Consider the following 11627-nt stretch of genomic DNA (forward strand, 5'->3'; position numbering starts at 1 on the left):
GCGCGCATATTTTGGCTTTGTGTTACCCAGGAAGTTCCTCTGGACCAATGGAGAAAGACCTCCACTGGTCCATGTAACCCTGGATAGGATAGGCGGGTATAGAGAATGAATGGATGTATGTTTTTTTCAATCAAAAACAAGATGGCATTATTGAATCATAATAACAAAAATAAATAAAAGGTAATATTGTCCTGTTAGATAAGATATAGYTCTTCAACGCCATCAACAGAACCTCAAACCTTTCATTAAAACACGTCATGTAATTTTTAATTGTAATAATGTTTCTTGGAACTYTTAAGCGCTGAGATAAATTTTYCTTTGCACCATCACCACCARCGGCAGCAGCAGCCTGAACCACTGATGCAGCACAGGATAGATCTGTGTTTTGATGTTGTTTGCYYCAAATTACGACTCTACCGTCTGAATGCTGCAGTTTAAATTGAYCGGCGAATGTTTTTCTAGTCTGTTATCGATAAACTTTGATGAGTTTGTAGCCTCGGTTCCCTGCTCTTAGATGACAGTATTCATCCTGCTGCTTTCAGGCTCGGTGTGTTCATACGGGTCATTCTGCATACGCTGTGTGTAACATGCGGTTCAGTGAGTCTTTTTGTCTACATATCTGCCTCACACTGGATATTTTCTCCTTTTTGAAATATTTTCTGAGATGGTTGGGTTTAATCAATCAATCAATCAATCAAATTTTATTTGCATAGCACATTTCAGCAGCAAGGCATTTCAAAGTGCTTTACTTCCTAACAGACACAAAAACACAAAGTCATGCAACATAGACTCAACAATCAAAACATTACATTAAGTCAAATGCCATCATGAAATTCGTAATTGATTACGTTTCAAATACAACTCTAAACAGGTGGGTTTTTAGACGAGTTTTAAAGGAAGCCGGTGTTTCAGCTGTTTTGCAGTTTTCTGGAAGTTTGTTCCGAATTTGTGGTGCATGGAAGCTGAATGCTGCTTCTCCTCGTTTGGTTCTGGTTCTGGAGATGCAGAGCAGAACCAGAACCAGAAGACCTGAGAGGTCTGGAAGGCTGATGCAACAACAACAGTAGATATTTAATGTATTGTGGTGCTAAACCGTTCAGTGATTTATACACTAACATCAGTATTTTAAAGTCTATTCTCTGAGCTGCAGGGAGCCAGTGTAGGGACTTTAAAACTGGTGTTATGTGCTCCGTCCTCCTGGTTTTAGTGAGAATGTGAACAGCAGCATTCTGGATCAGCTGCAGCTGTTTGATTTGTTGGACAGACCTGGGAAGATGCTGTTGCAGTAATCAATGCGACTAAAGATAAATGCATGGATGAGTTTCTCTAGATCTTGTTGAGACATAAGTCCTCCAATCCTGGAGATGTGCATCCCAGAAGATCATCGGTTCCTGAAAGTAAAACCAGCCAGTCTGGCAGCAACAACCGCGTCACATTCAAAGTCTATTAAACCCCCTTTGACAGCATTGACTTACTGCCATGTAATGTGCTATTTACTACCTCATAAAGGGGCTAGTAGAAGTGAGCGTATGTGCCCATAAATACAAATTCTGAATATACCGGATCTGCTGCAGAGATCTGTGGGCAAGAACCAAGCCACACTGCCTTTCATGGAGGCTTGGTATGCTGCAAGCTATTCACTCCGACGTATCCCCGGATAAATATGGAGTCCTGTGACTTCCAGCATGTAGACTAGTATTGGAAAAACATTCTGTGTATAATTTTTCCTTTGCCCTCTGTTCCATGGAGAAATTTCTTTCCCTTTACATCGCAGCTCGTGGGACAGACTCTAAAATAAACAGTTAAACTTTGCATAAACATGCTTTTTTGTGGTATTTTCACAGACTGTCTTTCTTTTCATTTTGATGCCGTCTGTGTTATTCTTATTTTAAAGTGATGACCTCTGGTGCTTCCAATTAAGCTCTTCAAAGTCGATGGTGAGGGGAAACAGAGGAAAGAGACAGGTCAGCTGTGTACGTGTGTGTGTGAGAATGTGTGTTGTCACGATTGCTTGAAGAGCAGACGTTTTCGAGGGTATTCCGTGCCTTATCAGCTGGCTTATCTAAAGGTCGGAGGTCAGCTCTGATGTTCCAGGTGAGGTTAAGGTTTTCATCCTCTGATAAAGCTTGATGAGAATGTCATGTGTCCCTCTGATACTCAACAGGTTACCAGGTTTTGTCGATGTAGCCTGCTGTGTTTCTGATGAGTTCAACTCATTGGTTTTTCTACAGATTGAAAGCCATATTTTTTTCTGCAATAATAGGTTTTTATGCCTGGATATAAAGGATTTATTGATCATAGGTATAGTGAAGGCTTCACAGAGAAATAGGTCTCAGAGTTTACACTTTAGCTTTGCAATATTTAACTCTTGAGTGTTTGTCTATTCTGCATGAAGTTCACTTCAGTTGTTTGTAAAAACCCATGTTGTATATTCAAACAAATCAAACCACTTATTTAATTTAGATTATTCAAGTTTCTGGAATCTTCTTCTTGCCAACTCTGATCTCAATTCTTGTCCAGACATTTCCAATTAAATTCAAATTAACTGGGTCTTTCTAGCAACTTTTTTTTCCCCAGCAACCTGATAGAAGGCAACAAACTCACATTTTAGCTGTTTATTTTAATTTTATTGGCTTTTTCTGCTTCATTTCATCTTCCTTCCTTTATTTGTTTAATACGTTACTCCAAAGTCATTTTGAATTATTAAGCAAAACTTACTACATGGATTTTCTGTTTTGATTTAATTTAGGGACTCACCGATATGAAAATGTGGCCTGATAGCGATATCCGATATTAATATTGCCGATATGGCCAATAACCTATATTTACCGATGATGTATATGTTATATATATTTCACTACCATCTCAACACATTGAAAGACACGACCACACAGCCGACTTCTGGTTTAGTTAAACTTCCCACAATCCTATGCTGCATCACTATCGCTGGCACATAACCAAACGAATACCAAGTAACCAATCTCCTCCTCTATCCCTCCAGAAACAAATATCAACAAGAAGGAAGTAAATATTGGTTATTAATATCAGCCCAGTTTTATTATTTGGACTGAAGATATAGGTTAAAAAATGACTAATATCGGATATTAGTGCCGATAATGGTTTTAAGAGTGGATTACTTAACTTGTCATGGAGAGTTGGTGTAAGCTAGTTTGCTATACTTATCAACTTTTCCAAACACTCTAGTGACTTTTCAAAGAGTCTAATCTAATGTGCTCACAGCTTAAAGTGTATGCAAATAAACCACAACCACAGTCACAGATGCAACTACTCCATTCGCTGGGATACAAAACAACCAGACACAACCAGTGAATCAAAAAAAATAATTAAAAATGACTGAATAAAATGGTAGGGTTTTAAGAGAAATGCAAGAGAACGTAATAAAACAAAAATATTTCCCAACAGATGAATTCTTGTCTCTTGCAGGAGCAGGAAAAGCGTAGCAGACCTCTTTCAACTAGCTGGCCAGCAGTGTGCAGCAGCAGGTGGGGAAGGGGTATTTTGTTTCATTTTCATTTATTAGCGTATATGACGTCTGTCCCCCCACCCCCGTTGAATATTGTGCAGAATTTAAAATGCAGATACAAAACAGCGCTACAGCGGCCGCCGGAGCGCCAGACTTAAACTTGTGCCAATTAAAAACATTTTAAAATTTTCTGATCTGTTGGTGCAAACTCAGCAGAAAAGAATAACTAATTACTCCATGCCTGATCCGCCTGTCATCGCTGCGTCCTCCAAACAGCTTCATCACTGTGGTGTTCGGTTCTGGTTCTGGTTGGAAATTACAATTCTTGCTGCACAACAGATATTTTTCTTATGGAGCAAACTATACTTTACCTAAAACATTATTACACTTTCAATTAAAGTGCATTTTTCCATCCGTCAGTAAACTGTTAACATGTCAACATATTTACCAGTATTCTCCTGATTCTTGGTAATTTTACTGCAATATCACGAGTGTAAAATGGATAAAATTATGCAACAATACTAGATCAATTGAAATTGGCTTTGAGAATTAGTTTTTTCCCTTTTTTGCATCAGTGATGACCAAAGTATTTGCTCTGGGGACCAAAAACGACAAATTTAAACTATCGGCTGGCCACAAAATTCATTAAAGTAAAAACGCAAAAAAGTAGTTTTCTGTGGGAAAACTACAGAAAACTAGTAGTTTTCTGTAGTTTTAAATGGCTCAATAATTGTTGAGCCATTTATTGTTGTAAATGGCTCAACAATAATTTTTTTTTTAATGAAATCTGTGTATCAGTAGAGCTATAGTAGACTGGTGCCTTAATAAAAGAAAAACAATTTCCAAATGTTTTGGGTCATCAGTTGCTTTCTGTTTTGTTCAAAATCCTTTCAAGGACAACAAATGGCCCCCGGGCCACACTTTGAACACCCCTGGTTCTTCTTTGTGGAGCTTATAATTTTCAGCCAAAGCTTAGAGCATTTTAATTGAGACGGAGGAAGAAATAAAAAGGTTTAAATGACAAATAGACATATCAAGAACTAAATGACATCATGTCTATTGTTCATTCCAAACAATCATCTTTCTGCAGCATGAGTTGTGAACTTTTTATGCATTTTTTGTGATTTACCTGATCTTTGAACTAAAACCTGCAGCATTACCCTCTCAAATTTAGTCTCTACGATAAACTACGCTAATATACATTATGTGTCTTGTGCTTCACGCCTATAATCAAAAGTTGTTTTACAGCTTTTCTACAAAAAAGTCTATAGTATATTTCTAAGTAAATCAAATCGCGTCAGGATATTTATGTTCAATCTCAAGTGAAATTGAACTTCAGTTTTAAATGTTGAGTTCATTTAAACTCAAAATCAAGACCGCTGAGCTGGACAGTGTTGTCTTGAGTATTCACTTTTATTTTCAGTCATAACGGATTAGAATATTCATTTAAATGAGACTCATTTGTCAGGTTAAAAGTACTTTTAGTTTTCAGTTATTGAACATATATTTTGTTAAGCCCAGGTTTCTGTGTTAATCTATATAGAGGACAGAAACTGACATAATTAAAAATAAAAGCTGAACTATATAAATGGCCAGTAACTTAAAATTAACAGAATGATTTTAAAAAGGAGAAATTTATCTTGTGTTTTAATATTTAATTGACATTTACATACATTTTTTTCTCTTCACTTCCAAAAATGATATATTAAGTGCATATTACAAATTTTACTGTTTACAAAAAAACAGTTTGCTCACAGATACATTTATGTCTTCGATGTTTTCTATTTAATCTATTCTCAAGTCTTTTTACGTTTTTATATTTTTTATATTTTCCTGCTTTCATTTTTAATTTAGCCAGTTTTGGTCTTCCATAGAAAACACGTTTAATATAAAAATATGACAGAACATCCTTATCTTAAATGTCATTAAGCAAAAAGTAATCACATTTAGTAATCAGCTCCTTCAACTCACATTTGGTGAATTGAGTTACTGAAATAAAAATAACTTTTTAACGCTGTTCTAATTTACTGAATATGACTGTCTGTGGAGCTGATGGCACCAGAGTTCGGTTCATTGATCGGCTTTGCTCTGCTGACCAGCACTGAGTATGTTTACAGTAATTGCTTCGATAAGGACTCCTGAGGACGGATCACTTTAACCCATAAAGCTCTAAGTGTGTTTATGACGGACGAGCTCACCACTCTTAACGAAGACATTTTATAAGGAGGCTCCGCATCCTCTATTTTGTAGTTACATTAATTAATGTCTTCAGGAGTCAATCTGAAAACATTTCTCCCATCTGTTTATCACTTCCACTGGGACGTCTCGCTGTCGTGTTGTGGGGAAGCGGAGGGCTGCAGTGCGATAAAAACTCTCTCAGTAATCAGCATTAGGGTCTCTCCATCCTGCGCCTTCCTGCACCACAGCGGCCAGAGCGCCTGCCAGCTGAAGCGGAATCGATGTAGCTGTATTTCGCTACGCAGGCGTCCATCTTTTGTTGCACAACCAGGTGCATGTGAACCGGCCATTCCTCGACAGTCTGCTCACACGGAGGATCCCCCCCCCAACATCCCCTATCCCTCCCAGCCCCCACGCACACCACTTCCCGCTCCCTCGCCCGTTCTGCTCCTGGAGCTCAGTGAGAATATCACCGGGGTGGAATGGAAACTTCATTTTGCGGGGGCTAATATTAGCCCGGGCCTCTGGAAAATTCCTTTTAAATGATCGCAAGCTGAGAAAAAGCAAAGAATTTGTTTAGTGTTTTGCCTGACAATTATTCTCCGCGTGCGCTGCAGTTTGTGTTTCAGATGGGAGCGGCACGCGGGAGGGTCCTGGGAACACAGATGCGATGCGATGAGATGTCGGATCTGTCTCTTTCTTTGACTGAGCTTTTATACACATTTTCATTTTTGATACCTAACAGAACTGGCCATGCAACTTGATTGTCACAAGCTTTCTTTTCATTTGGTAATAAAAACCCATAAGTTATTCTCTGAGAGAAGTGGTTTGTGTCGACCGGTTTGTATCCCAGTAACCTGATGCTTGAACTATATCTGCTTTGTTTTATTACTATATAACCCTAACTTTACAACCTGTGTGTGTATATTTTGCTAGGAACATCCCACCTGGCCATAGTTCAGAGGGTGAACAATGAAGGCGAGGGAGACCCCTTCTATGAGGTTCTGGGAATTGTCACCCTGGAGGACGTTATTGAAGAAATAATCAAGTCAGAGATCCTGGATGAGACTGACTTATACAGTAGGTCTCCCTCTCTAAGCTCATAAATAGTTCAGTGTTTGAATGCAGACATGTGTCAAATGAGATGGTGTTGTTTTACCGAAAGGTTTTTCACCTTTCGTCACGTTCCAGCCAGTATTTTATTCGTATACCAACACAGACTAGCACAAAATTATAAACTGTTATAAATATTAATAAGAAATATTAATAGTAAAGGCCTGCTGCAATGAGCTATAAACTAATCAGTCACATGTTGAATTAAAACAAACTCAATAATTTCCATTTCCGTTTTCTCTTTTCTGTGTTTCTACTAAAAACCGGATGACAGGCGTCTTCAGTCTGGTGCTTTGGTCTCAACTTGCCCTTTTTTTTTTTTTTGAAGGACAGTTTTGTTTACAGAGACTTCATGATTCAACTTATTTGTTGTTTCTGTTGTTTTGTTAATTTATTTTGGATCTTTAAAATGTCTTACAGTTCCAGTGTAAAATGTTAGAATTTTTAATTTATTGATCTTTGAGAATGCGTTCTTGCGTTATTATGCCATTACCATTATATTAATTACTCTCAAAACAGCAATATTACCGTTTATCACAATAACTCCTGGGACAATTTATTGTCCAGCAAAATTTGTTATCATGACAGACCTAGTGTTCAAATGAAGTTTTTGACCCCTTTTACTCTGACAAGACTATAAAATTCAGTGCAACCAACACCATCTGAAAGTCATCTAGTTAAAAATTAGAGTCCAGCTGTGTGTAATCTAATCTCAGTGTAAATCCAGCTGTTTTGGGAAGGACACAGAGGGTTTTGGTAGTGAGCCAAAACCCTCTGTGTCCTTCACGAGGGATTTGGTCCATCTCAAAGACTGAGGAACATAGCAGACAGGCCAGGGGGAAGCTTAAAGCAGAGTGAGGTTAAAAAGCAATATCCCAGAGATCCAGTTACCCTCCCATAGAGCTCTGTTCGGATGAAGAGTACGGCACAGCTGAAAACCTACCAAGACATCGTTTTCACCCAGACTGACAGCCAGGAGGGCCACGGTGACTCTGGAGGAGCTGCAGAGATCCAAACCTTAGAGGGGAGAATCTGGTAACAAGATTTTACAGCAGGACAAAAATCTCTAAAAATACAGCCAGAGCTGCGGTTGGACGGACAGGATACTGGTCTAGTCTGAGTCCAGATCGAAACTCCATGAAGATTCTGGGTCAAGGCTTAAACTGATGTTTAGAAACGAACTCCCCCTGAACCTTTGCTAGGTTCCACAGACAAATGAGCTAAAAGTTTAACCTCCTGTGTGAAAAGCAGAGAAAGACTCGTGGCTGATTGCAATGAAAGATTGCTCCCCAAAGTATGGACACAAAGGAGCCAATTACAAAACCTCACATTTTTATTTGAAAGAGATTTTTTTAAAAGATTCATAATTTTCAGTCTTTTCTGTTTTATGTTGAATAATCAAATATAATCCAATTAACATTTACTGGATAAATTATCATAACCTGTAAATAAATAAATAAATAAATAAATCTTCACTCACTGAGATCGACATTATAAGCAATCTATAATTTTGGTTACTCTTTTGATTGCCTGCTTTAATTTATTATTTTATTTTGATCTGGCTTACTTTTTGTGGCCGAGTTCAGTGTTTTGGATTTTTTTTTTTTTAACTGGCAAAATGTGACATAAAATTATAAACTATTCAAATCTTTATAATAGAGGTAAATGTCTACAGCAGTTCTAGTTGCAGTACATTTTTTATTTTTTTTAAAAGGGACATTGTACAGCTCAAACATAAATGTCACTATGTGAGGCGCGGTACTGGATAATAGCATGAGCTAATTCGCATCTGTAGGCCCTGGACAAGTTACAAACATAGATATGATGCAGTGACATTAATAGGTAATGGCATAAAGTGTCTGGTCCAAAGAGCACTAAGACTTCCATCTTAATAATGAAAAATATTTCCCTTATTCATTAAAATTATTTTCTTACCAAAAGAAATCAACATGGGGTGGAAATAGTTTGCTTACAGGGACAAAATAGACATAAATTAGGACAAAAGGGGCAACTTGTARGGGTGGGAATTGACCAGTGCTCACAAAATGAGACGTAAATATGATTAGATTTCCATGTGGGTTCTTAACTTACAACAGCTCTCTGTTGCATTTGATATTGATGCACATTTAAGCCACAATCTTGGTTGTAAAAAGTCATGTTTTTTCATCATACCCAGCTACTTATTTATTTGAAATTTTGTTTCATCATTTTTGGATATACTTTCAGTCTAAAGTGTTTGCCAAGGTAATCCGCCACCAGAGGTGTTTTSGGTTGAGGTATTTTATGAAACATATTTGCTTTCAATGTTTCTTTGAAAATAATCTTACCTTAGTCCATGGATATAAAAAAAAAACCCAACAACTTAGTGCTGAAATATCAACCCTTTTCTAATGCGTCACAGCAAATCCTAACGCATATGGCTTTCTGTAACGTCAGGAATGTGGTAASAATGTCGTAACAATGTCGCCCGCTAAAGGTCTCCTTTTCTGAGAAAGTGGCCACGGCCGCTGTTCCAGAAAAGCCAAAGAGCTTTGGGTAACTCCAGTTTAGGCACCCTGTGACCTGGGACAACCAGCTCGCTGTCCGTGCMTCAAAGTGATGTTTTCCTGATGGAGGAACGGCTTCAGGTTGTGTTTTCATCTTTTCTCCTCAGCCGACAACAAGACGAAGAAGAAAATCACCCATCGGGACAGGAAGCAGGACTTCTCKGCCTTCAAGCCCACTGACAATGAAATGAAGGTTAAAATATCACCTCAGCTTCTGCTGGCTGCCCTGCGTTTCCTAGCTACAGGCAAGTAGGGCTGCGTTGCTGCTTGACTTCCCCCAGTGTGCCCTCAGCTCCTAWATGTGGGGAAGGTTTGTGTGTGCATGTGCGTGTGTGTGCGGGCTTTGAGTGCGTATGTGTGTAGAATGAGTACATGAGTGTACATGAGTGTGTGTGAGGGAATGAGCTGTGTAAAGACTCACAACAAGCGTGTTGGTATGCATGTGTGTGTGAAGAGGTGGAAGGCTCCTTGAGCGTGCTGCACGGGACGTCCACAGGCTGTGTGGAGAGATCCTGGAGGAAAAGAAAAAACAAAAAAAAAAAAGGAAAAAACGCGGGCGTTTATTTGCTTGCATGTCATGCACCGAAGGTTACACGTTGCAGTCTTCGTTCGCAGCTTTAAAAACACCACCCTGTTTGCTTACACTCCCTCCTCAATGACATCACGTCCAGCGTTTTTTTGGCCTGTGATCGCGGTTCTCACACAAGTCGACATACTTGGGTGCTTGCTGGTGTAAAATGTGAAGCATTTCAGCAGCTTTCCCCGGGGAAGCGGAGCAGGCGGCAGCGGGACGGCAGAGTTGTAGGACGACGGCAGCGGCTGACGGTGCCTCGTCGCATTTTGGATTTGCTTTCGAACTTTGACCTCGCGGCTAAGCGTTGATTAAGTTTCTCCAAAGGCTATTAGGGAGTTCAGTTCCTCTCAGCGGAGCCTGCAGCCAGCTGACACACATCACCGCCGCTGAGTTGAAGGAGCTGATTGGCCCAACAGGTGGCTGAGGCTGACCAGTGGCTGTTGGGATACACACTTCCTCATTTCTGGTCCCACTTTGTCCCAAAATGCAGGGTGTGTGTGTAGTTTTATACAGTGGTGGCGATCAGTATTTCTTTAGGCTTCTGAACACATTGGCTTTGTTTTCCCTCRTTTCTCTGTCCGTTTTCAGTCGCTTGGTCAGAACATTTATGGATAACTTAGACTGAGCCACAGTGCTTGAGAGAAAACTCGACACGGAACATACGTAAAGTAAAAAATGTGATCTTATTGCGGAAAAAAAAAACATTTACCTGGAAGGCGGCCACCGGAKTAAGGGTGGCAACTTATCTTATGCTAAACAGAGTTAGGACCAGCAGATGTRCATGATGGATGGATGGAGTGTAACGTCTGTTTGCTGTTGTTTCTAGGGGCGGCCAATATGGACTTAGAATTTTATCGCGACATTTTTTTGGTGCGATATTTTTGTATGATAAATATTATCAATAAAAATTACAAATTTATTAGTTTTTAGGTAACTGTAGCCGCATGGCACAGCATTCTTAGCACCACAAACACAATTGTTCTTGGAAAACATGTCCATTTGAGATATGCTTCTTCAGGAGGCCACTGACTTAAATAAATATGTGTTTTATATCACTGAGCTGCACACAGTATCTGTATTCCATAATATCTTTGAATCTACTCATATTTATTGCTATTTTTGTGCAATATGTGGAGAAAAAAATAACATTTCCGATGTTTTTTATTTACCATCAGTGACTGAAATTCATCATGACAACAATAAATCAAAGCTCTCGCCCAATAAGAATTTTTCACGATAAATGATAAACAATACGATAACTGTTGGATGCCAATAAGATGTTGAATTACCGTATTTAAAATTAGCTCATTTAAAAGTATGTCAAATACCTGCTTAAAGGTTGTTATTTTCAAAAGTTTCTTTTAATCTGAAAAAATGAGCCTCGTCAGACCTCATTTTAATTTGTTGAGTTTAACTGTAAAGTGTTTAAGGTCAGGCCGTTACACCTCATTTAGATTTAACCTCAGACTTTGACTAGGCCAATGCTTTTCTTGCTCTTTTAGAGCTTTTCTGAGGTTGTCTTGATTTGGATCACTGTCCTGCTGAAGAAGCCAGGTGTGCTTAARCTTCAGATTATAAATTGATGGAGGGAAATTCTTCAGGATTTTCTGGTATTTTGCACAATTCATTGTTCATCTCACACACACTGGAGTGTGTTCCAACACCCACTACCACCTCTGTGAGTGTCTAGTGGCACAATATTCATATTCTGTAATGTATAAGTTTGACTTAG

The 11627-nt window shown here is 38.9% G+C and overlaps 1 protein-coding gene across 2 annotated transcripts in view; it reads left to right on the plus strand.

The window, feature by feature from the left end:
* Positions 1-11627, plus strand: part of LOC108165640 (metal transporter CNNM2-like) — a 63943-nt gene that overhangs the window by 36373 nt on the left and 15943 nt on the right. Inside the window, exons 2-3 of one of the 2 annotated variants that reach the window (XM_017303948.1) lie at positions 3445-3503; positions 6599-6652. In XM_017303948.1, coding sequence (XP_017159437.1) covers positions 3445-3461 — 17 coding nt within the window. In that variant the 3' untranslated portion in view covers positions 3462-3503; positions 6599-6652. Of the gene's footprint in view, positions 1-3444; positions 3504-6598; positions 6743-9428; positions 9568-11627 lie in introns of those variants that run through there. The other variant, XM_017303944.1, reaches the window with a different exon arrangement.

Source organism: Poecilia reticulata, linkage group LG1, assembly GCF_000633615.1.
Source record: "Poecilia reticulata strain Guanapo linkage group LG1, Guppy_female_1.0+MT, whole genome shotgun sequence".
Classification (NCBI taxonomy): Eukaryota; Metazoa; Chordata; class Actinopteri; order Cyprinodontiformes; family Poeciliidae; genus Poecilia; species Poecilia reticulata.